Genomic DNA, 26627 nt, shown 5'->3' with positions numbered 1-26627 from the left:
TAAAATCAATATACCAATACGGTATTTAGTGGAAGCTAATGCTAAATCAATATACCAACATGGTATTTAGTGGAAGCTAATGCTAAATCAATATACCAACATGGCATTTAGTGGAAGCTAATGCTAAAATCAATATACCAACACGGTATTTAGTAGAAGGTAATGCTAAAGTGTTAAACATGTTGATACCCACCATGTGTCAATGACAACATGTATTACCTCAAGGTAATACACTTTGTATTACCTTGAATATATAAATTACCATAAGGTAATAAACAATCTATTACCTTGAGGTAATACATTTTGTCATTGCCACATGGTGGGTAACAGGGTATATTTGCTACTGGTCACCTGTACAGTTGTGCTTCAGGAAGTGATTCTTTGGAACAGAACTTTCCCTCATGGTTTCAGGTTTGATACTAACTCTGTTACCGATTTAGCTTTATTGATGCTACTCATTAAATGAATCAAACCAACTCAAACTATTTTCAGATTATAAATGGATAAACCAACAGAGCACCGAGGCAATGTTTTTAATTTAACATCAAAAAGCTTCGGGACATATGCTTTGATCAATAAAGGAGGAGTCGGCAAAACATCTCAATTGTTCAAGTCAGATGAAATGAGACAACCTCTCACGGACCTTCACAATAAGAGCCTCAAGCATAAACACTGATCAAGTTTATAATATTTTTTTTAAAAAAGCTTACAGTATCCTCTGTGTGTATTCTGAGTGATGGTGTGTTCAGGGTACAGACTGTAATTTCTCTCACAAATTGTTTGTAGGCAGTTGTCAAATCAATTTATTCAATAGCCTCACTTCTTATGAAAGTAATAATGATTTTTATCGTGGTATTTATGTTCCAATCTTCACTCTTAGTGCAGCAAGTTCAGCCTGTAATGATATTTACCCATCAGTTTCAACACATTTGAATGAAAATGCATTCATCTGGATAATTGTGATGAAATCAGCCACAATAGTCTGGACTCAAGAACACAGTTCGAAAAAAACAACTTTGAGATTATCACATCTACCCATAAACAGCAGTAAATTAACAAATCTTCGCAACAACAAGATTCACATTCTCACGCGTTTAAAGAATCCAGCAGCATATATACAAAACATTAAACAAGAGCAAGCCAGTGGGATTTCTGGGCCCTGACACAGCAACAAATATTTAGAAATCCAAAACAACCATAAATATTCGCAGAGGCAATGAAAGACTGCGGGTGGTTTGAAGTGGATTCCGCATAAGCAGAGAGCAGAAGTGGACCGAACTTACCGTCCAGCTGCTGACCCTGAGTGAAAGCCGAATGTGCCGACTCATAGTTTTTCAGGTGGTACTCTCCAATTCTGGATGAGAGTAAGAAAAAAAAAAAAAGAAATTCTCAATAATAACTTTGAAAATGCGGCATCTTCTATGCGTGGACGTCTTTCTTTAACAAAAGAAACTTCTTAGCTACGTGACAAGTTTGATTGGGTCAAACTTTAAGTTTGAATAGCTTAACGTTTTATATTTGTTGTCCTTCATTTTAGAAAGTGAAAATCTAACATTTCTAATTGAAATTTCAAGCCTTTATCTCTGTAATTTTGCTGATCATGTCTTATAGATCACAAAATCTCAAAATTGCGCATCAGACGGAATATAAATATGTATATTATGTAAAGTCTGGCTATTGAAAATTCACCTCTATGTACTCAGACACCATTTATATCCTCAAGAAACTTAATTAGTTGATTACACTGACACCAGGAAGTCCTAATATTTAACTTTTCACAATGTTAACATTTTATGATACACTGAATTTGGAGTTTGTGTTATGTTAGCCATAATCATCAAAATTATAAGAAATACAGACCTGAAATACTTCGCCTTATGTGCAATTAATACGTTTTATGAGTTTTACTTTCTGAAATGAGTGATAAAAATATTGAATTTTTTTCAGTATTTATCTTTTTGAGATCTTCACAAAAGAGAAGATCTCAAATGTACCTGAAAACTCTAACTATCATTATCATATCATCGACAGACTAAATTTAAGACCCTATTCCTAAAGGAGCTGTTTTGTTTTTTTCAAAAAAGGCTTAAAACATCTTTGCTCAACCTCAATACTTCCAGAGACTTAAAAGAATGAAGCATTGTTGTTTCTTTGACAGCTGAGCAAAGGGTCGGTTTAATTTCTATCTCTAAGTGAATTACACAAACACCAGTTGTTTTATTCTACGCACCCTGTTCGCATGAAGGCTAAAGGTAAGCTGGGTTTTAGCTGCTGCGCTTTCTTTGCATCATCAACAGCACCTAAAAGAAGAAAAGAAAAAGGTTAATCATCGAGGTAAAGCAGTTATTCAAACAGTAACCAGTCACTTTTTTTAGCCAATTACATGGCAGAATTTAGGGACCTGCATCTGAGTTGGTAGAGAAGTCAAGGACTAACGGCTAGTCAGAGATATTATACTAGGAATCAAACCAAAAATATTTTGTCAATGATATCAGAGGCTACATTGCTGAATATTAAGTTTCTCACTGTGATACAACAATAAACTACCTTTTTAAATTTCGTCAGAAATTGGTTTCAAGAGCTCAGTCGATATACTTACAGAAATTTGTGCAACAGAATCAAAGTTCTTGTGCTTTTTAAGGTCTCCCAGTAATAAAAAAAAAAATAAAAAAATGTGGCTGACTTAAAAACTGTTCAATGAAATGGTAAATTTTACAGAACATGTTCGCCTTAATAAAACCACTAAAACAAGCAAAAGCTAAATGATACTCAATATACTAAATGGTGCGTGACTTTATTTTGTAAATAAAAACGTGAGAATGTAGCTTACCATATTTTGCGGTTAACTATGACTATGGAGTAATTTCGTTTCCATCTGTGTGAAGGTGAACTTGACTTACTGCTGTAGTTTTTCAGAAGTATGTGGGCATAGGCACGCTGGCAGAGCCACTCAGCATTGTCACAGTCTCCTTGCAGAGCCTCATTAAGAACCTGAAAACAATTCAGCCTTTAAACAATTTATTTTAACGTGGTTTCCATTTGAGACAGAGTATAGAAATAAAACTATAAACGCAACAAAGGGCAAGAAAAATCCTCAACTCCTGCTGACATCACTTAACTTATAAACTCTTTTAAAAGCAAAGCATTAATTAGCCTTATTAAATTTCCTTTTTTTTTCCCAAAATTTATTTATGCTTTAACATGAGGTACAGTGTAAAGGCAATGCAATGGTTATATAGTTACAGTGTACCTTTAACCCTTATTAAATTTCCTGACTAAATTCTGTGACAGCCATTTTAGTTTAGATTGTAAAGCTACTTGAAGAAAAAGTAGCTTTACAAACAAAACCGTTCAACTTACCCGAGGAAAAGAATTGTTAATATCTTAACTATAATGTTTACTTCAAAAAATATTGTACGCAGTACAGCTTTTTCATTTCCTAGACGCTGATGGTTATTGTGAAAACACATTTTACTGCAAGAAAACTCGTGATCTTTCCTAAATAAAAGCCACAATACTTTACTAGATATTTGCCTTTAAATGGTTGGAGAAGGCAAAAACCCTTTAAAGGCAAATATCCTAAAAAAAAAAATATTAGGATATTTTTTATTACTAGACAAAAAAAAACATGCTAAACAATTCACAGAAAGGTTTGAAAAAATGTAATTAAACATTTTTGTGATTGGATCACAACATTTTACAGGTTTTTACTCTGAATTGAGGGACATGAATTGCTCAAATATTTGGCTGAAGCCAACGACGTATCTGCGTCCACCAGTGATTTTTGACATATGAAATATCACTGTTGTAATATGTAATTGTTTGTTTTGAAAATGTTGCTAACATGCCTTTAGTTAGGAGCTGAATGTCGCTTTAGGCTCTGAAAGCGTCAGTAAATGCTGTAGCTACAGAAACGACCTTAAACGCGTCTCCTGGCTTCCACTTTCAGTTAAACTCAATACTGAACGAGTGCACGGCTAACTAGCATGCTAACTTGAAGTATTTAGCTACAACTAATAAATACAAAGTTATTAAGCAAACAGGAGGCGAAATAAAATGCAACAATTATTCTTCAGTCTCTGTCAGCCCTCTGCTGCTTTCCAAAGTAGTGCTAGCCGGAAACATTAGCTAACTTAGCAAAGTGAAACCAGAGCTAACATAATGTGCATTATCATGCAATGTCCCCGATTGCTGTACAGGACAGCTAGTCATATCACTTTAACTTTAAACCGACAACCTTCACCAGCAGAATCAAACCACAGATGGAAACAGATGCTAATGTTTACCTCCAGAGCTTTCTGTGGATCTTCGTCAATGAAGCTATCGGAGAAGCTGCTAAAGCAAACATCACACACCCGGACTTCGTTAAATGAATGGGAAATGTTGCATTAAACCGAGTCAGAGAGAAATAAATACGTGGGTTTAATTTACCGTTCGGCTGCCATGGGTTTCGCCCGCAGACCTGTGCTGCGTTTCTCACAGGAAAGTTCTAGACGTGGAGAGTACTAGAAAACGTGTCGGCGGCGACTGTCAGTGAACGCAACAGAAGGCTCGACAACATCCGGTTTACGTTGAGCTCTGACGCTGACGCTGGCGTTGCTCCTCCCATCGGTCTGGAGTAGATCACCAAAACATGAATTTACAGAAGAAAAACCATCTCGCTGTGGCGTTTTAATCTGTTGTTGTACCCGAGTAAGTAATGTATTACTAAGAAAGAGGCAGAAAGAGATAAGAGGTGTGAATTAAAGGTTAAAACACCAACCAAGTAGAAGATTTTCAATCTGAATAATACAGCACAATTTCATTTGAGGTTTTAAAATAAGAGAAGTGGGACATTTTGCAATCACTATAAATTATTAAGAGTAATTTCATAAAAGGTCATTAAATTCAATTCAGCAATACTTTATTAATCCTAGATTGAAAGTACATTGTAACTTATATAATTTTCTTCAAAGATTTGTATGTGTATGGACAGGAAAAGCCCTTCTTCAACAGCCTCCACAGTGGTTCTGAAGAGGCCTCTGACTGAAGACACCCGTTTGTTTTATTACAGTATCGCAAAAAGAGGATGCTCAGGCTTGTCCATTATTTTCCTGATTTTATGAAGAATTTCTTTTTTTGCCCTATCGTCTCCAGAGATCGCACATTGGTCCCCAGAACCAGCCTTCTTTATCAGGTTGCTCAGCCTTTTTAAGTCCCTGAAATAAGTCTCTCCAATGCACAGAAAGTAATCCATAAGTAGACAAATTCCAACATGCCTAAGTCTACTCTCTGAAAAGAAAAAAAAATACCATTTTAAAATAATTCGCCAATATACTAACTTTACTGAAGCAAAGTAAGGAAAGTTTAGTCCTTTCTGTGTTGAGATCATGTTTCATGGACTCTGACTGCAAATAAATCTCAGCAAGTAATTAATAATTGTACGTAGAGTCTTATTAGCGCCAATCATTGAACGTCTTTTGAACACCTCCTTCTTGAATACAGAATGCTAAATGGTCTGCTCTTTTATGGCACTTTACCAAGACCAAAGGCTCAAAGCGCTTCACACTACAATCAGTCATTCACCAATCCATACCCTGATGGTGTGAAGCTACATTGTAGCCACGACTTACCTGGAAGAGTGACAGAGGCTGGCATTTAATCAGTACCATTGGACCCTCTGATCACCACTAACAGGCAAGGCGAGTGAAGTTTCTTGCCCAAGAAAACAACGACCAAGAAGGACAGATTGCATACGGGATGAACCCCTACCAACAGAGGCGCCGCTGTCCTACACCAGTTAAGCTAATTTAATCTCAATTGCCATTTGTTTTGATCAGTTAAGACGTTTAGTCACAAAATTTCTTTGAAGTCTTCAACATTGACTCACGAGTAAAGGAACGCAGCCAAACTGTGTTCAATGTACAACATGCAGACGATCAAGTCTGGACCATTTAGACGAGATATAAGTTTGGAGTGATGGTCCGATGTTTAATATAACTTTTGGAGAATTACTCTTCATTAGCTGTTTTTTAAGCAATTTCCTGCCACGCCATTTTGTCCCTGATTCACTCAAATGTCTCCAGGCTCAGTCCAAAGACTTACTGCTTGAGTTTGTAGCATCTGCTAGCATCTGCTAGGGCACAGCTGCTCTCACTCCCATACAGACCACTACACTGGAGATGAATGCTCATGCTACAGACTGATAGAAGATCTTTGTTGAACATGTCAAAACACTTGTGATTTCAGGGAGTAAAGTCTGTACACTTTGTTATTGTGAATAACACGTGTGCTGGTCCTCCAATCCAACATCCATGACCTCTCTAGTCGAGGAAGTGATGAAGTTAGTCAGAGGATGTTTTACTCTGCCAAACGGACTGCTATCTTCTAAGTCTTGTCCACAGTGAGGAGCGGAAGACTCCTCACTGTGATTTAGTCCCACCCATCTATCTATCTGTACAATGACTCATGTCCACCAGTACACCCCACATCTGCAGAGTCTCCGGAGGACATTTGCAGGTGGTCTGAGTCAGAGTTGTACTTAAAGTCAGAGGTGTAAAGACAGAACAGAAAGAGGAAGAGAGCAGTTCCCCGTGGCACTCATGTTACCGAGCACTGCATCAGACACGGTGTTCCTCAGCCAAACACACTGAGCCCTGTCTGACAGGTAATCAGCAACCCAGCAGTCAGTGGAAGCACCGTCACCCGTCCCGAGCAGCTTGTCACACACACCGTGATCCTGTCTCTCTGTGCATCCACCACTTTCCAGGTGAAACTCGGTGAGTAGATGACAGTATCATCCACCCCTGCATGCAGCTGGTAGGCTAACTGTAGAGGGTCAGGAGCAGTTTTCACTCATGAACTGAGATGGGTCAAGACTAGTTTATCTGGAACCTTCATGACAAGCAGGATCAGTCTTGAAGTCGGAGACCTGGAGTTTGGTAGTATGTTTTCTAGAGTCCTGATTGTCGACAAAGACGATGCCAGGACAGCTGGTATGCTCCAGACATGAAGACCAATGGATGTGATCAGGACCTGCTTCTTTTCCTCCTCAGTGTTTTCACCCAGCCAGGTGTCAACACACTCAAGCACGTGTGTGTGCTCGATACAGTAGAGGTTGCGGGACAGCAACCTCTACTGACAGCATGTGGCAGAGAAATAATATACTTTTTGCAGCCGTTGATGTGCTTTTGGAATCATTTCTGGATGATAGACCACTTCACAATATTATACCAGATATGGCAGCACTCAATTAAGCTAGTTGGTTTCCTGGTCTGAATCTCACTTTTATTTATAATCCATATACTATTAATAGGATTAGTACATTAGAGGATTAGGACCACTGGAAAAAAAAAAAAAAAATCTGACTTTTTTCTTAATCTTCTGAGATCAAAAGTCCTCAATAGACTGACAAAAAAAACCCAATGCTACAACTTCTATGTTCTTTCTCAGCAAGTCTGGAATGTGTCAAGGCAACCTCCATGCTGACAAAAAGCATTTATAGAAGGTTTATAATGAAAGAGAGAATGTTGTGGCTCATAAATCCTAGTTTCAAGTACTGAACACATTTAGCAACATGTACATGAGCCCTATTGACAGCACTAAGATCCTCCTACTGGCTCTGTTTGTTTCTGACTGGGAGTGGTACATTTCTGTAGAGGCCAATAGAAGCATAAGGAGGTAAATTTTTTCCACAGGTTATCTGTCTCAGACTGTCACAACATAGTGAGTTTTTAACACATACGTAAAAATAAAAAACTGGTTCTAAAATGGAAACATTTTTGTTTTATCCACCAGTAACGGTTTGATTAGAACTTGGGAACCAACTAGTTGTTCTAAAAGAATAATCATCGCTTGGCAATCCTGAACTCTGTGGATGTAAACCTCTAAAACAAACCGCAGATTCTCACATTTAGTTTTATAGAACATGAAAAAAATAAGACGAGGACAAATTTCACACATGTATTCCATTTATTCCATTTACCATCTCTGGACAAAAAGGAAAGCGCGTAAAAGAAATAAGGCAACAGAAATCCTCCCTCATCCGGCCAAAGCTCGCCCTACGCTGAATAAACAGCGTCAGGAGACACCCGGGCAGCTGAGGGGGAATCTGAGACAAATGGCTTAATAAAGTGAGAAGCAGTTTTGCATAGCGGCTCCCTACAGGCAAAGGCACAGTCACTGCGTAAGCATCTCCTAACTAAGTTTAGCCAGACAAAACGGCAACCTCACTCCTCAGGAGCGAGGTGAACGTTGCGAGGGTCCATTAAGGCCAGGGCAGGAGGAAACGCTTGACTAATTACTTCATTATTAACAGTCGGCCATTACGCTCCTTACATGGAGTACATGGTCTCTGTAGAGTAGAAAAATAAATGAACCTGAGGGGGGATTGGAGGTACAGGGGGAGGGATATGGCAACAGAGCAGGAGCACATTCAAACTTACAGTATATAACATCCGAGGCTTATATATGCACAGTGTCCAAACAGAAAGACATTACAGTCACAATGGAAATTTATAAGAAGCACTTCACTTGTGATTGTCAAGAAAAGAAAGGCCAAACATTTAACAGCAGCAAAAAGCCATCCCTTGTTTTAACATATCACAATACAAACATATCCAAAAACAAACAACAGTACTCTTAATAATAATAATAATAATAATAATAAAATGGAATGTTTTTCCCTCACAATTCTCATGATTATCAGCAAAAGACAGACAGAAAGCAGGGCCAGGATCGAGACCTTTAGGCACTTGGAGAAGAAAAGTACAGCAGAGTGAAGATCATAGTGCAAACAAGACGCTTTGAAGGCAAAGGAATGATTCAGCTTGTGATTGTACATTAAATTAAAAATAAAAAAGTTGACGAAGAAGTGATGGCATGATAAATGACTCCAGGAAAGCCTGAAGTGGAAGTGCAAGCAAAAAGGATCTGCAGAAGGTGCAGAGAGGCGGTGGGTTCCAGTGCATGTCTGTCTTTGGTTTCTTGAGTAGCTTGTTGGTAGAAAATACAACAGGGTGTAACGTCTTCTAAGGGACGATCGAGTTGGTTTTGGTTTGCCGTAATTGTCGTCCGAACAAAGACGCCGAGAAACGTCTAATTGGTGCCTCACTTAAATGATTGACGGCTTTACCTGGCGTTCAGACGTCGATGCAGCAAAGTACAGCTGTGGAAGAGTTCCTGAGTCAGCGGAGTGAACGTGTTTGGTATGAAGCAGAGGCTGGATGTGTTTATTGGTCGGAGGTCGTGGGAGGCACCAAATACGGGGCGTTCCGGCGTTCTGCGTGCGACTTCTGCGGAGCCCCTTTTCCGGCATCCGTTGCCGTCTCGGACGCAGCCTGCCTCTCGCACAGGCTCCCGAGCAGCTGGGCCGTCTTGAAGACGGACGCTTGCCCGGCCGGCTGCAGCGATCGGACCTTCTGCAGGTTCTGCAGCGTCCTCAGCATCTCGGCGGACACGATGGGCAGGTGCTGCTCCTGGATCAGGCTGGCGCCGGCGGGCCGCAGGACGGTGTCGCGCTGAGCCGGCTGCTTGGCAGTCGGTCTGGGCCGCTGCCCTGCCGCGGCTCGCGGGGAGACCAACGAGGTTTTTTTCTGCGGCGGCTGAAAGTCCTCCTCGTCCTCTTCTTCCTCCGCCTCGTCCACTTCTTCGTCCTCCGCAGACTGGTCGCTGGAGATGGTACCGTCGCTCAGCCCCTCGTCGTTTCCACTTTTGTCGTGGTCGTCGTCCTCTTCCTCTTTGCCGCAATCTCCGTCCGTGATGTACACCATGTTCACGGGAAGAGAGGTGAACTGGTAAACGAGGCGCTGGCCCTCCACCTTGTTCAGGATGCCCCGCTGGTAGTAGTACCTTCACAAACACAGGGGAATAAACATCCAATCAGGTCTCAGTTCAAGTTTGAAGAGGAAGTTGGATCTTAAACCTGATTTACACAGAGAGAACTCAATCATGCACAAGCAGAACATGCAAACTCCGTGCAGAACGACCCCAGGTCGGGATTTGAACCCGGAACGTTCTTACTGCAAATTTTGTTACAAAGCTAAAATTTGTTTTAGTGGGATTTTATATTTTGGACCACTGTTTTTCAAAGTGTGTGTGTGTGTGTGTGTGGGGGGGGGGGGGGGGGGGGGGGGAAGCACAAGAGGGCGCTAGAGAGGTCTCAGAAAGATGGAGGGAAGATGGAAATTTAAAAAAAAAAAGAATTAAAAAGTGGTATTTTTCCACTGCACAAGTACGCACGACTGTGTGATGCGCTGTTGCTTAAATTTTTGAAGTGAAGCTGCACCATTAAAACAGGACCGAGGTCCAAAACTCCACCGAAACCCTCCTAAAGAAGCTGTACCTGAGTGCTCTTCCCATGGTCTCATAGTTCATGTCTGGTTTGTTCTTGTGTTTGCCCCACAGCCTGGCCACGGCTTTGGAGTTGACCAGCTTGAAGATGCCCGCCTGCGGATCGGTCCATTTGATGTAGCGAGGACAGACTTGTCTGTCCTGCAGCAGCTCCATCAGAAACTGCCACAGGTAGAGGGTGTTCCCTCCTAAAGCAGAAAACACACACACACACAAAACAGAACAATAAAGGAAGAGACAAAGAAAAATAACCTGAGGAGAATAACTTTGGTAAAGACTTAATAGAAGTAGTAAGGAAACATGTATTTGGCTCAAATTGATTTTTTATTTATTTTTATATTCTCTAAAACATAAGTCTGTGGGAAACAGTAAGTTGTTTCTCCACAATTAGCACATTAAACAACAATGACATAAGCATGATTGACAGCACTAAGACCCTCCTCCTGACTCTAATTGGTTGTTTTTGACTGAGCAGATTGCAGTAGGACCACAGGGTGGAGGCAGAGGAGTTTGAATTTTTTCACAGATCATCTATCTTACGTTATACTGTCGCGGCATACTGACAGTTTAAACAAACACGTATGAAACATATTGTTTAGAAAAGTTACATTCTGCAGCTTTAAAATAAAAATAGCTAATAATCTGCTAATCTACAAGAACTGGTTTTCTCTGAACAACAACTGAAAAGGAAAACTGCAAAATGGGCTCTGAAAGATTTTGGAAGACACTGCATACCTGCCAGTGGGAATTTTCGGACCTGCTTTGACGACAGACTTGTGTAAGAAAATGTGGTTAAATGACTCAAGTAAAAAAATAAATAAATAAATCCACCAGGCAGGAAGTGACTTGGTTTGATAAGGAGTCATGATCTGTCACATTTCATAAGAGCCACCTGGTCTACATGGGGATCAGAACCAAAATGAAAGGGAATAGGGTTAAATATAGAGCTGCACTGTAAAACTCTTTCTAGAACCTTTTTATTTTCCTACAGGCTTTTGAGATTGTTTATATGAGGGTCTGAAGAAGACAAATCTCAATTTGTGCGTTTGAACTGTAGAGCAACAACCAGAAGTCCTTTAACAATAAAAAAAATGGCTGCTTGTTTGCACATTTTTTGTAAATAATTCTTTAACAAAGAATCACCTTTAAGACAAGCTGACGCATCAGCTGTCCTTTATGCAATCTTTGATAAGTACTGCTCGTTCATGTGTCAGAAGCAAATTACACCCGAGGCTCCTCCATATTTCTATCACTTATAAAAATGACTCATTCTGACTGTTTGGAAACATTTTAGGTTGCAAAAAGCAGAGTCACGATGTGGAAACTGACGGCGCACCAACCATCACTCCTAATAAGGCGAGAGCGTTTTGAAACGACAGTCGGCATGGCAACATGTCAGACGGCCTGCCTAATTAACCAGCTGATAGCAACTTATGTCACTGCTACTGCAGAAAGAGCAAAGGAGTAAAATGAATGATCTTCTCTGCAGAGTAAATAGAATATTCTCCCGCTGTTTATTCTCTACTCATAATCCAAACACACACTTTGATGCTCTTCGGCTCTGTTGCCACTTAAGTACATGAAGTATGATTTGTGGCCACGCAACTGCTGGTTGTTTCATTGTTGAAAGTGAATGATGTGAGCCCAAAGGTATGCGCTTCGAATCAAAAACATGGGTTCATTGCTTTTGCAAAGATGGTGACTGGTCGATTCTTTTTTGTTTTTTTATTTCCCGCAGTCTGTGTTGCATATCTAATTGTGTTTGTACTGAAATATCAAAAAGAAACAGATGAAATGTGCGTACCTGCAGTGGTTCGTGCATTTAATCACTAAGCCCAGACCTTTGATGATCCAGAACATGCTATGTTTTGAAATTAGCAAATCTGAATTTAAAAAGCTCTTTGCAGTGAAAACTTCAGTCAGACTGGAAGAAAAACAGCAGCTTGAAAGTCTTGCTACAGATGAAATTGCGGCGCGGGGGCCACTTACGGCTGACCTGCAATGATGGTTGTTGGTCCAGATGGACATTTTTTCTTTTAGGGCAACACTTTTTACAGACAAGTAACGTCTCCTTTAAAAATAAAAATAAAAAACACAGAAAGATGCAAAATACAGATTTCTAATTATTGAATTATTGAAGTTTTCTTAATTTTGGAGCTACAAGAACCACAAACACTGACTTAGTTTTTCTCAAAAGAAAAATTTTACTTCCAAATAAGAAAATAAACCCAAGTAATGTCAAAACCGCGGGCCTGTTACATTCACAAGACCTTTTTGATGTTTTCAATATATAATGATTTACAGATCAGTTTTTTTTTTTTTACAAAAACCACACTATTTGGTTAATTGTAATAAAAGTAATAGTTTTTGAGGATATTTTTAAAATGTCCTAAAAATATATCTACAATTTATTTGGCCCCAACTACTTCCAACTCAATGACTTTGGGTCTCGTGGTAAAACGTTTTGACACCACTGGGGTAGACTTTGACTGAGCCTCTGTAACGCATGTAACGCACTCTGACCTAAAATATTCCATCACAGCTCTATATTGGGTAAACTATTGGTAAACTATATTCTAAGAGTCTCAAATCTTTTGTGGCTCTTTCTTCGCTCCATCCAGAGCGTTGTGACGACTTCCTGTAGGTGGAGTTTCAGAAAGAGCAGGAATTTTTAAAGAGACAGGGGCTCAATTTCAAGGCGTTAAATCAAGAAGTAAAATTTCTTTTACGTCATATTTGATCGATATAGCACTTTTATAACAACTGAAGGTAGAAAAGTTACTTGATAGTGCCCTTTTATAGCACAATGTGCCTGTAAAACACATAATAATGCCCCTTTGAATCACTAATTTCTCTTTAAATGGTTTTATTTTGAAGTCCAGATCTAGCACCAGGTGATATATGAAAACTAATGATGTTTTCCAATACCTTTGTTATATTTGTCCTTCTTTACTTTGATATCCGGTGTAGGAGACTCTGCCCTCCGATGTCGAGGTTTCTTACCTGCTCACACAAAAACAAATCAAATCTTTTTAATCCACATGTTCCCAGGTGACCTCACCTCTCCGCTCAGAAAGATAACAACTCACTCCTCTTTCTAGACTGCAGCTGCGCCGCAGGCCTCTCTTTGTGCAACGAGTGCCACTGCGACTGGTCAACGGCTCCCACAACGCCCTCGGCGGACACGGTTACCTGGGTAACGGGAGCGGTGATGACATCGCTCAGTGACGGGAGGAAAGCCTGGGCTGCGGGGGCGGGGAGGGGGCACATAAACAGATTTAATGAAAGAGAACATCGTATCTAAAAATAACGTCTCCCAGCACAAACCACTTGTGTATCAGAAAATGTGTGTGTGTGCGCGTGTGTGTGGGCTTACAGTAGTGCTGTTCCAGCGAGAGTGTGTCAACGCAGTCCATGTCAAGGAGCGAGTCAGCAGCAACAAGCGTCTCCATGGTCTCCTCCTCGCCGCTCTCACATGGCTCCACTGCAGATCAAAAGAGGAGCGAGGGCGAAAAACACGTTGAGATACGGGAGGCTGGGATTCAGACGGAGAGGTCACCAAAACATTCCCTCACTTCCTGCGATGCCGACTCCCCCGCAAACTCAGAAAAGAACTTCATCTAAGGTGAGAGTAGATCTCCATAGACGCCACAGAGCTGGGCGATAAAAAGACAGCAATATATAATATCGCAAAATAGGTTTTGCTCGATCGATGTATGAGAAAGAGTTGATATAAACCTACAATAGACAGAAATTATGAATAGCCAATGATAAAAAAATAAAAAAAAAAGTTGCTCCGTGCCGGACCAATCGAGTGGATCAGCTACGTCAGGGTTTCTTCAGGTTTCACCACCTCAAATTTATGAATGGAGTTTAAGACCTGTGTCGTGACGACTACAGCAGACGAGTTACGTCCTAAAGACAGAAAATTATGGAATCATGGACAACCTTAGCATCGTCTTGATGAGACTTCAAGAAAGTGTCTTCAGTCAGAGGCTTCTTCAGGCTTGGTGTAATACTGACTGCAACAGGAGATCCTTCTTGCCCTAAGCTGTCATCTACAACAGCTATTTAAAGAATAGCAATATTACATTTAATTTCCCTTTGGGATTAATAAAGCATGTTTGACATGAGACAACATTTTTTGATATTCTGAAAAAATGCAGAAACACAGGACAGGTAAAAACCTAAATGTTGTCTAAAAAGTGTTCTGCCCTGCCCTGTGTCATTTAAAACAAAATTACAAATAAATTGTTGCAATGGCCTTAAATTAATAACAAATTACAAAGTAACAAGCAACTAATACTAAAGGGTCTATGATAGGTGTCTGGAAAAGCAATGACCAAAAACTATCTAAAAATAGCAGGAAAGTTTTTTTCCCTTGGAGACAAAATACTACTACTAATAAAAACTCAATACTACAACATTACAGGTTTATTCTTTTTTTTTTTTATCTTTAATATTGTTTCTGACCATAACACACGCTATTTTAATTTTATTGAAGTATGTACTGGCGTTTTCCTTAAACCAGCGAATAATATTTGCGCCAAAGTTATGAGATTCATTTACAGTACAACCTGTTAATAAGTAACAGACTGAGTTAAACTCTCTACATGCTGTTCTTTTAACAAGAAACATCCTGCTACAGCTCGCTACTTTTTACTCACCACACGCAACCACGTTTAAGAAACATAATGTACGGTACCGTATGGTCACGACGATGAAGGTAGCCCCCAACAAAAACGGGGTCTATTGTTTTGCGCGCATTTATTCATGAGGTGATGAGGCTGTGAAGCAGCTCAACAGAACATCTGCTAGCTAGCAGCTACCTGTCTTCTGCTAGGGACAGAGCTCCACTAAACCCACCGCGCAGGTAAAAACAAACAAACAAAACAAAAAACACCCACTAGGTTCGCGGTTCTGACCTCCATGTTGTAGAAACTTTAAAGGGAACTCTCCTCGGCTGTCTCTTGAGTCCTTCTCTAAACCAGCTGTTACCGCGGGCTAATACAGCCGAGAGCCGCTTTTAATAACTGTCGCTCCCGCAGATAAACACGAAACCCGGCGACATGCCTTACTGTTTCATTCCGACGACAGCACGAGGAGAGCCGCAGCCTGCCTTCACCGCGTCCTCAGCATCCTGTTGGGACTCCTTCACTAACAGGAGCACGCTAGGAATGTTTTGTTTCACTTCCTGAACTTTTTTTTTTTTTTTATCTTTTTTTTTTTTTTTTGAGGAGGGTGGTCCATGTGCTGTGAACCCCAGTGCGCATGCGCACAGATAAGGCGCTGTTTTGTTTTTTTTTTTAAATTAAGCGCTATGGTTTACAGCGAACCAAAAACTACGGAAGAGGATTAGGGCCACCGAAACAAAACAAAAAAAAATTCTGAGTTTAAATGATTTTAATCTCAGAATTCTGACTTAAACTGTACTTTGTAACTGTACAAATAGCTCTGGATTATTTAAAGAGGCGACAGGTCAAACTTGTAAATATAAGGAACGATGACATCACTGACGAAAATCCAAAACTGACCTTGGGATTGATCTGGACCATTACTGACTTTAAAGTCAGAATTCTAACTTTAATCTCAGAATTCTCTTTATTTTTTTTTCGGTGGCCCTAATCTTCTTCCGTAAAAACCCACATTTCCGTTACACAGACAAAAAAATTAACATTAGATATGATCAATTCTAAAAAGAATTTGTGAAAAGTAAGTGTTGTGTTCTTCACAGTAAGGGGGAAGAGTGCTCGCTTGAGACACTGTCAAAAGAGAATGAAGCTCCAATTTAAAAAAAAGGAGTTAGCTTGTGACATGTAATCGAATTAAGTTTGTTAAACTTCATTCATTCACGTCTGCTTAACATGAGAACTTAATCAACTTAATATATTTACTTGGATAAACTTAATTTTATTACTTGTAATAAATTATTTTTCTTTAAGTTGGATCACCTGTATTCTTTTTTTGCCCAGCAGTCACTGGCAGCCTAGAGGCTGCCAGCAAGGTTCAACAAAACAAGGCCATTGCTAAAGAAGTTGACTGTTCGGAGAGTTGTATCCGAGCGTAACGGTTACAAAGTTGAGTGGAAGGAAAAAGTGTAGTATAAAAGTTGCATAATCAAGAGGGAGACCTACAGCCTGGCAAATATTATCAGGCTGCTTGGATGCAGTACAAGTTAATGCAAAAGGTTCAGTACTGTTTACTAGTTTACTATTAGTAGGCTGGCATTTCAGAATCAAAATCCTTTCCTATTGAACTTATGTAAAGCATGGCTGCAACTAACAATTATTTTAGTAATTTATTAATCTATCGATTATTCTTACAATTAATCGGATTTTTTAAAAAGCATATTCTATGGATTTTTCACGCAACATTAAAAATACATTGAAAGATGTAAATAAACAAACAATACAACTTCTTTTTTGAAATAAGAAATAAAAATGTTATTGCCTAACGTGCAATAAAACAGCATTCCTTTAGTAAATCTGAACCAGGTGAAAGCTGTGCCACTTGAGAATTTCGGGCTAGAGCATTTTGACAAGTGCAGGTGCTTTTATCTGAAATGCAAAGTGTAGATAATTTGTGTACATTAATTCATTATTGCTTTGAATATGTCAAGCTTGATTCAGAAAACTGGCTCTTTTTTTAGTCTCCGGTTAACGAATAATCGATTACTGCACGAGTTGACGATGATTTCAGTAAACCGGTTAATCACGATGTAGCCAGTTAATCCCGATGCAACCGATTACTCACATTTGATTAATCGTTTCAGCTCTATATGTATTGTTCCACATTACATTTCAGGGAACTGAATTTTCAGCACAGTAAGTCACAGTTAACAGCAATAGACACTTGAACTCTGTCAGTCTGTGGGTGAGTGCCACGTCCTAAAAAAAAAACTACTGACATAAATGACATTTTTCGACAACTTTGTGACTACCGGCCGAGTGGCAGACGGGGTGAGTGTGTGTGTGTGTGTGTGTGTGTGTGTATGTGTTGTGTGGGGGCTGACCTTTAAGCAGCTCATGGTGATCCTCTGTCTGTGAGTGTTCACCCATCAGACCTGTGTATGTCAGCAGGTGTTGATGGGGGACCTCCTCCACCACCACTGCAGGGTACTCTGAATACATCCCCATCTGAAACCGGATGGTTGTTTTAAATCAAATACTGGCTTTAATAAAAAAAAATTTTTTAAACTCCAAAAAACCAAACTAGATCTCACCTGTGACGAGCTGAAGTGGTCGCTGGCAAAGTCAAAGATGAGCTCCGGCTGCTGAAGCATGGCTGCGTGTCCCGAAGCAACTCCAACGTCATGAAAACAACATCACAGGCCCCTCCGGCGAGGAGGATCCGAACCAGCAGAAAAGTGTTGTTGGATCTTTCCTGCGGAGGAACTCTTCGCGGAGCTGCAGATGCGCTTGGGAGCCCGTCTTGTGGAGGAGTGATGCGAACGGCTACACTAATTGACCAGAGACAAAGCGGCGTCACAGGAAACTCATGTTGCTCTGCTTCGATTCTTGATGAGGAAGTGGAGGGGTGGTGGGCGGGGGGCGGTGAACTGTCCTGTGGTCTGACTGAACCTGCTGAAGAACAACACAGAGGCACCAGGGAACAAAATGTGAGTGAGGGGAGCCGTTAGAGGCACAGCTACACCTGCAGAAAGCCGCCGAGGGATCAAACCTAATTTCTTCAAGATATTCTCAAATTTTGATCCAAGTCTTAGATTAAAAAAATGGCATACTTTGCCTCGAGTGGAAAAAGACGACAACATCGGTATCTGAGCTCAAGTCTCTCTGTTTTACATATCTTAATTCTTTCGCTCTTATCACGCTTCTAAACTGGGCTAAACCAGCAACAGGAAGGAAGCTTTCGCGCTGCAGTGTGTGTGTGTGTGTGTGTGGGTGTAGGGGCGTGTGTGTGCGTCAGTATCTGTGGGGTGGGTGGGTGTTATGGGTCGAGGGGAGGCAGCTGGGTTTGAACTTGCAAGATGACGTCTTTGCACAACGTTCGTGGCCTCAGGGTCGCGCATTCCCCACAACATGGCCGTGAAGGAGGAGATTTTAACAACACCGACGGGGCGCGGCTCCTCTCCGCTACTCATTTCTCGTTTCTTGTTTTCTTTTTCCCTCCCTTTTTCTGCCTTCTGCCCAGCACACGCTGTAAAATTTCTGAGTCCACCAACCAGAACCCGATGTTCTCTGAGGGAAATTATTCTCCATGTGCTTCCGAAAATATCTCTTGTTCAGTCCCTTCAACCTTATTCCTGTCTTGTCAGGTTGGAATCACATCTCAATGTATTTTATTGGGGGGGGGTTCTATGGTAGACCAACCCCAAGGAGTGTATAATTGTGAAATGGAAGGAAAGTTATGCATATGCATAGAACATTCTAGATTTTTTGAGAAATAAAATCTTAAAAGTGTGGTGTGCCTTTGTCTTTACCCGATTTTCAAAAAAATCCACTGAAACAACCTGCCACAGTGGACAGATCAGAGGGAAGATTGTGCAAAAGCTTATTTTTTTGTTCACCCAATGTTTTTTTAAAACCGTTTTCACTGCATTAAAAAAATGACAACAGTAATAACAACTTAATAATTACTTGCCTGGAATAAACAAAGTAAACCGAGTTCTCCCTACACAACCAGTATAATGCAATTCTTGACTGGGGGTTAGGTTAAGGAGGAATTACATTCTCTTTCAATTCATCTTATAGGGAAACAAAATTACAAAAGTAAATTTGTTGCTGTTGGGGTAATTTTCTCTAATGGAAGTTCTGTAGATAATTCAGAAAGCTATCTACTTAGTTTTGTAGATTTTTTTTTTTAGAATTTATTCATATAAATTATATTATCATATTTTAGAACTGGGCCTGTCACAATAAATTTTGCTGCAATTGTCGTAGAGGTTATTGCGATAAACAATAATACCGTCGTTTTGCGGTCATGTTCAAGTGATTCAACAGTAGGGGAATAATAACCCAGGTGGACCGTCTCAAAGATCGATAAACTTTAATTTCTAAACGGCGTTTAACACTGGAACTGATATCCATTTTAAATATCCAAAACAAGTAATAAAAAAGAAGACTGACCTTGAGCTGTTTGGCAAAGACAAATGGGTGAAAGTTTCACCCTTCATATGTGCCTCAGTCAGGCTATTAAAACGATTATAAGCCACTTTTCTTCAGACTTTTTAAAAATTTTTTACTGGTGACACATAAAATGAAAACTGTTGTTTTATCACATAAAATCCCAGTAAATTCACAGAGGCTTGTGGTTTCAATGTGACAGAATGTGAAAAAAGGGGGAATAAATGCTGTTGCCATGGCGCCATTTAGCCCCCCCATCCCCCTCACCAGTGTCAAATTTAAGGTGTAAACATTGCTACCACACCTGCTCCTACCTTCAACCCTCTTTTATTTTTCTTTTAAAACTCTTCCACCCACATTTAGGTTTTGTCTGTGTTGGATCTCGCTCTGTGAACAATTTACGTCCAAGGATGTAATTCCAGTTTCTTTTAAACTGCTCCTACATTTTAAATCCAATTAATCCGCACTTGTGATGAAAAAGTACTTTTTTTTTCCTAACGTGAGAAGGGATGTTTTTTTAAAACTCTCCTTTGGTGTGTACGTGTGAGATAGAGTCGCAGCGTGTTTGGGTCAGTTATCACACAGGAAGCACAGCTCAGTTAGATGGAACCACTTCCTGAGTTTCTGGGCCAAACCGCTGGGCCAATACCTCTGCCAGCAGCGGCCTCTTCTCTCTCAGCTTCTGATGCTCCCAGTTGTTTTTAGCCTTGGTGGTATTAATATGACCTGAGAAATGACAGGTCAGCATGTGAGTGTATTTGTTATCTGATGGTACACGAGGTGCAAAGCATTATTTTAGAAAAGACAGACGCCTCCAAAATGAGCAAACTGTTTTAGTTAGATTTAGAGATATCATCTTGTGGGGGAATTTTTTTTTTTTTTTCTCACACCCACAGACTTAAACTGGATATAAAAACGCAGCTGGGTAGTAAAGTTTGGTGTTTGTGTTTAACTTTCCATTTCTTGAAATGCTAACTTTTTAAAGCCATTTGAAGTGAAGACATGAACTTCTACCTTTTGTGAAAAATCAGCGCGGAGACGAGCAACTCTGATGAATTTTGGACTTCGATTCTGAAGCAGTCGAGTTACATTCCAGTCCGCTCTGGTTCTTCTCTCCAAATTTAGCTTAGATCCATGCAGTGTTTTTGCATACTGTCACATTTTGTGCTACATCCATTCAGTAAACTCAGCAAATTTAGATTAAAACGCAAAAAAAAAAAAAAAGAGGGAACAAACTTGGCTCGGTTGCCACATGCCGTATGTGATGACACTCGGGGCGTGCACGTTGTTTTTGTGAGGCTGAATTTGGATTTTAAATAAAGAACATTTTAAATCAAAACTGTAACAGGAGTTGCATCTTTTTCTGCAGGTGTTAGGTTAGTAACTTGCTTTTGTATAAGTCTCCCGTGTAGATCAAATCAAGTCATTTAGATTTTACTCCAAATGGAAATGTTTAGTTGAGGTGCATGTTGGGGTTTTTTCAACATAATTTCAAAACAACTTCCTTCCAAAGTCTGCATGTTTCACTCTAGATGTAAGACTTAATTCATAGTAAATTTTAAGCCTTTTGGTAAACTGTAAACAAAGCATTACATTTCTGACATTTTTATTTATTCATTTTTTGCATAGAGAACGTACAATGTCTACATAAAATTTGCATTTCACAATAACCAAACGGGCTGCTCCAGGTGGAAGTCATCGACGCATCATGTTGAAATGTTTGTCCACTTTAAGACATTTTCGAAAACCAAAATGGAGTCGACGAAAGCTAAAATGATCATTTTGTCATAATTAAGGAATATAATTATGAAAATATGTATAATTAATATAATTAAAAAGTTATCTTCACTGAAAAGAAGAAAAGGGATGATATGAGCAGATAATTTAGGCTTTGGGAATTAAAAATTGCAAAAAAAAAATATTTTTGTTAATAATGTGATGCTGCAATCTTTTTTTAACAATACGTATTCAATAAGTATGGTTTGAAATGCTCCTTTTCTTAAAGATAAGAGGGAACTGGATGGTCTGTTATCTGTTCAATCACAATAAACTTGTTGAATGCAGAAATAGAGTTTGTATCACAAGCCAGCAGCCGCAAACCATTTAGGAAACTGACAAACTGCAGTTTTTGTTGCTGCTTTCAAACCTGGTCTGATAATAATTAAAAAAAAGTTACTATTGAAATGAATCAGTAAATCAGTTTAAGGCAAATAAAACTAGTTAATCTCAATATGGGAGTTAATCAAGTATTGAAAGTGAGAAATATATTGCAGTGGCTTTTTAATCTATATTTTATTGAGTGGAAAGTGCAGCATGGGCTTTATATTGTCTGTCTTTAAAAATGAAATCATAAGAGAAATGTCATGTCACTAAAAAAAGGAAGTGCAATAAGCATAACAAAGAAAACAATTCAGTTATAACGTTATGGCTGTATTTATTTTTGACTGGGACTTTAGACTTTCACGTATACCAAGAAAATAAATCTGTTATGTTAGAAACACAAATCTATAGCTGTTATCTCTCTGAAAGGTTTTAAAAATGTAAATGACAAACCTCCTATAAAACGCATTTTCTGATTTGACTCAATGAAACAAGTAAATAAATCAGTCACAGAAAGAGGTGAAAGAGTTCCAACCGTTCATCAGATGGCCAACAAATGATGGACACAGCAGTTGAATACTAAAATATACGCCAGAGTTTAGCAGATGTTTTGGAATAAACATGCTTATTATGCCCAAAATTATCGCTTTTTGAAATTCGACTCTCTACAGAGTGACCCTGACATGCTTACAAGCTAACATTAGTTAGTATGGCAGGCTATTAGCTCAAATTGCTAACCTGCATTCTGCTCGTTAATACACTCTGGCCTCTGAACATGCAAACTGTGCTTTTAAAAATGTATTAATATCACTAATGGGTGATGTGACTTTAGTTTCCATGTCATCACTTCCTGAACAGCCAAATGACTTCCAAGCTAGCAAAACATGTAATAGCAGTGACCTGAAACATGTAAGCTAGGGCCAGCAGGCAGTGAATCTGCTTACACTGAACTTTAGCATTCTGTTAAAAGGACATCAAACTCTGAAGCTGGAGTGATGGAAAGTGTTTGTGGTTTTGACACAGTAACTCTGGCCCGTGGCTTCTTACATTTAGGAGCAGTTTGAAGTGTGTAGTTAGCAGGGCCCTGCTAGCTGAGAATCAACTACGCTAGCCACCGCTCTGCCCTGTGTATCTCTACTTTGTGTGGCACACCTGCTCACTCCAACAAGAGCAGGTCAAGTCTTAGGTAGAAATGTGGAATCAGTACTGAAAACAGGATGCTCATAGAAGTGGATTAGTGGAGTGAATACAGCATTATTTCTGAACAACAGAGAGGTTTTTGAGAAGCACTTGAGGCTAAATGAGTACAGTTTTGAAAGGTACAAAAAGAAAGCGTAAACTGAACAGATAATAGGGGCTGTACATGGACGAAAACCGGTCTTTTGTAAATCAAGCGGTACTTGTGGAGACATGCTAGCGCCATCATCAAATGTCACTGTCACTAATTTAGTTTAGAGCACTGACACTCTTTGATATTACATCATCTACTGTTTAACCACAAGACCTGAAAGAAAACAACTTGTTCTTGGGAGTTTTGATAAGTTATATGAAGAAAGAAGATGACGTCTTTTTTCTACAGAATTATATTTTTATGCATAATGGCTTGTGGTTTAACAGAAATAAATGAGTGGAGGCTTTTGAGGGCTTTGCCAGTGAAGTGTGTTCTGGTTTGAAGTCTGAATCAGAAAAAAACATCTATGATTCAAACCTTTTTTCCCCCCTCAGTCCCATAACAATTAATGAATTGCTTAAAAAACATTAAGTAGCTATATAATTTAGTTACACAGCTACAAAAAACTAGAACGTTCTACAGGGGTTTATGCTATAGACATACACAGGGTAGAATGTAACACTGAAAGGCAGTAGAAATGTGGTATTGAACATTTTGAAGTTTCCATTTCAGTCTCCAAGATCGCTTCCCCTGAACCACTGACTTAATAGCCTTGCTAAATTAAAGCCTCCCCTCAGCATAATGCTGCCACCATCTTCTGCCACTTTGGGAATGGCATGCTGAGGATGATGTGCAGAGCTAGTTTTGGCAGACTGTATGTTCAGTTTTGGTCTCTTCTGACCTTTCATATGTTTAACCTCTGACCTGGGGCCAGGGCACTAGCCCAGGGCACCAGTTGTTTTTTGTTTTTTTTTTGGGTGTGGGGGATCCGCAGGATTTTTATTTGTTTTATTATTTTTATTTTACAAATGTGTGTTTTGCAAACATTGTACTTTATACATAAGAGCCTATATCAGGTAAGTTGTGATACTATTTTGGGACCTGTATGAAGATAAACAATATTCAAGTATTTAAAAATTAAGAGGTTGTAATAATATTTGGGGAGAACAACATGAAGCTACTGGCTAAGAGATATATTGAACCTACAATTATCAGTTTTTATCATCAGTTCACATTTGGTAATGCAAAGGGATACCTATTAATATACTGTAATTTGTATTAACATTAGCCCTATTCTTTACTTTAGTGAACAGGTCACCAAAACAGTTTCCAGCCCAGGTGCACCACTTCCTTGTAAATCCTAAAATGATTTTACTATAGTCTAGCCTGTCAGTTTAAGTCATAAGTAGCTTGGTAGATTTCTGTTGTCCACTGATGAAAATGGGCAAGTTTATGTGTTTAAAGCTTGAGCTATTATTTTATAACCTGTTTTGTCTACTGAGTCGCTTGGCCTTCATGATGATGTTTGTTCGTTAATATTTTCTAACAAAGCTCTGACGCTTTTTGGATTTACACTCAGATTAAATGCCCCCTTGTTGAACTGTCATTTACTATTTGTGACTTTGCATGGCAATTAGTTGCACAGAATCTTATTTATCCATATTAAATCAAAAAGGGCCTAATTTTTCAGATTTTTGTGTCATTCTATTACAAATAATATCAAGAACTTACATTAAAGTTGTGCTTCAAAGGAATAGTATTATGCTTTATGGGGGCATTTTATAGCACAATCATGTTAACTTCATTTGTTATAAAAATGGTATATCGAACATGATTTAAAAGAAATTTGACTTCGCAATTTAACACCTCGAAATTGGGCTTCTGTCTCTTTAAGAAGCTCCTGCTCTTTCCAACCTGCACCACGTCATCACGGCAACGTTTCTCCATTAAGCCTTTAACGTTTTCACCAGCGTTGCACTGAGAAGTTGCTCGTCTGACGGGCTCAGAAGAAGCGCAGGTGTTTGCTAAATGCCGCTGGCTAGTCTGAAGGAGCTGAAAGGAAAATGCAGCGTTCAATGAGAACAAACGTTAAGGCATCCCGTGAATGGTTGCCACCGGAGATTAAAAAGACAGAATCAAAGCAACACTCCAGGTATGTCTTTGATGAGGAAACAACATCGTAACATGATGTAAAGCTGAAAAAAAAAAGTCGATTCTACATAATTGCCGCAACTTTAAATGGGACAAAATGAGAAAAGTTCGAAAGGTATGAATACTTCTGGTAAAATTAAACCTTTGATTGGTTGTCTCTAACCATTTTAAACAGTTAGCTTAATTGCTAATTGCTTTGTTCCTTCTGTAACTCAAACATTTCTGAAAACAGAACGGTTCTAGTCAAAGCACAATCGGTTTTGGGAGTAAAAATCAACCATTTTGTATAAGAGGAAACAGACAGAACTGTTTTTTTTCCACCCGGCAGCAGAACAGTATCATTTTTCCTGCCCTGAACAGAGACCTGTCCCCAGCTCCTATATGTTGATCGTTAGCGAGGCCTGCAGCCTGCTGCCTCCACAGAGGACACTCCAACTGTAGAGCCCTTTGTTCATCAGCAGTCTGGTCACATAGGTTGGTCCCTGTGGCCCCGGCGCTGGGATCCGAGTCTGTGAAGAGACTGCCAGGCCCCCAAGGACACTGATAAGCCCCCATCCCCACTACCCATAACATTCATTCCCCAGTTTGTGCCAGCATGTGTGTGTGTAAGCGAGAGCGAGTCAGAAAGTGAGATAGAAAAGAGCGCGAGTGTTTTTGACAGAATAGGACAGAGTATGCGTGTGCCTACGAGTGTGTGTGTGTGTGTGTGTGAACTAGGCCAGTGTGATAACAGCATGGCAAGAGAGGGAGCAGATGATAAGCCCCTCTTGTTGCTTTGGGTAACCGGGCCTTGTTAAATGAGCACAGTGAAATATGGTGTGTGTGTGTTTGCTGGAGATGGGGAATTGGAGCACAGTGGAGGTGTTTGCAGCACTATTTTTTTTGTCTCTTTTTTTTTTTTTTTTTTTTAACAAGCAATCTGTGCGAACGACAGAGCTGTGTCTGAAAGAAAAGATTTTTGTTTTTTTCCTGTTTTGTTTTGTTAGCATTCTCAGGTAAAAAGCTTTTAAAAAGATACACCACAAACAGCCACGCTTGGAAACCTTTTGCTCCCTGGAAAGCACTTTCACTTTCTCTTCGGCACATGTCAGACCCCAGCACACGTTTTTTCTTCTGCTTTCCCCCCCCCTTCTTTTACAGAACAGAAAATCGCCGTAAGGGCTGGTAAACTGAAGAAGAGGCATGCTTACCTTATCTGTGCTGGGCTCGTTTCGGGGTGTGTGTGTGTATATGACCCAGCCACAGTCGCCTGGAGGATCTGAGGAGAGGAGCGGAAATTGTTCTCATTACATCTGACAAACTGAGAGAGAGAGAAAGAGTCCTCATCTGCTCGCAGACCTGGGATCTGCTTCCCTTATTGTGAATTCCCAGGAACCAGGGAGGGAGTGACGCACACAGTCAAGATCAGAGTTGTCAGTTGTTGCTTCCTCTTTTTTTTATTTTTTTTTTTATTCCAGAGAACTAGTTGAACACACACACTCAGTCACACCTCTTCCCCCAGCCTGTGAGATCTGATTGGCTACCTGTGTTGTTAGCGAAGGTAACCCATAGAGACCATTGTCAGTGTGAGGCAATGTAAACACGGCCTTATTTGCAATGTAAAGCAGCGAGCAGGCCTTCTGCAAACAAATGTGGTGCTAATATGAATGCAGACTAATAAGGTTAACACGCTCCCTAAATATTATATTTAGCAAAAATAAAAAACCTCTATAATTTTTCACACCTTAATGAGAATGAATGAATATGCTATCAGGTGTTTTTTAATTTTTTATAATAATAAAAAAATCCAAAAC

General features: G+C 39.6%; 2 protein-coding genes across 11 annotated transcripts in view; both read right to left on the bottom strand.

Annotated features, from left to right (window-relative positions):
• Positions 1–4571, bottom strand: part of sugt1 (SGT1 homolog, MIS12 kinetochore complex assembly cochaperone) — a 33079-nt gene extending 28508 nt beyond the window's left edge. For 2 of the 3 annotated variants that reach the window (XR_003596020.1, XM_028021625.1), the window contains exons 1-5: positions 4432–4571; positions 4287–4335; positions 2901–2991; positions 2231–2300; positions 1284–1354 (exon numbers count right to left, since the gene is read on the bottom strand). Coding sequence is in view for 2 of the 3 variants with exons in the window: in XM_028021625.1 (XP_027877426.1) it covers positions 1284–1354; positions 2231–2300; positions 2901–2991; positions 4287–4335; positions 4432–4445 (295 nt within the window). In the remaining variant the exon portion in view is untranslated. The remainder of the gene's footprint in view (positions 1–1283; positions 1355–2230; positions 2301–2900; positions 2992–4286; positions 4336–4431) is intronic. The other variant, XM_028021626.1, reaches the window with a different exon arrangement.
• Positions 4572–7927: 3356 nt separating this feature from the next.
• LOC114146063 (ETS-related transcription factor Elf-1-like) lies at positions 7928–26269 on the bottom strand. Of its 8 annotated transcripts, none has more exons than XM_028019817.1 (9): positions 26173–26269; positions 26025–26092; positions 17552–17912; positions 17342–17465; positions 13706–13813; positions 13419–13574; positions 13258–13332; positions 10322–10517; positions 7928–9828 (listed from the first exon to the last, which is right to left on the bottom strand). In XM_028019817.1, exons 3-9 carry the CDS (start codon positions 17609–17611, stop codon positions 9210–9212), a joined length of 1338 nt encoding a protein of 445 aa, XP_027875618.1. In that variant the 5' UTR covers positions 17612–17912; positions 26025–26092; positions 26173–26269; the 3' UTR covers positions 7928–9209. The 8 variants fall into 8 exon arrangements, with proteins under 8 accessions (XP_027875618.1, XP_027875619.1, XP_027875616.1 ...); XM_028019818.1 differs by having other exon boundaries at positions 17552–17909; XM_028019815.1 differs by having other exon boundaries at positions 26025–26218.
• Positions 26270–26627: the final 358 nt, after the last annotated feature.

Source organism: Xiphophorus couchianus, chromosome 6 (genome assembly GCF_001444195.1).
Source record: "Xiphophorus couchianus chromosome 6, X_couchianus-1.0, whole genome shotgun sequence".
Classification (NCBI taxonomy): Eukaryota; Metazoa; Chordata; class Actinopteri; order Cyprinodontiformes; family Poeciliidae; genus Xiphophorus; species Xiphophorus couchianus.
Note: the sequence above shows the minus strand (reverse complement) of the source record. Positions and strands in the feature narration are given on the sequence as shown.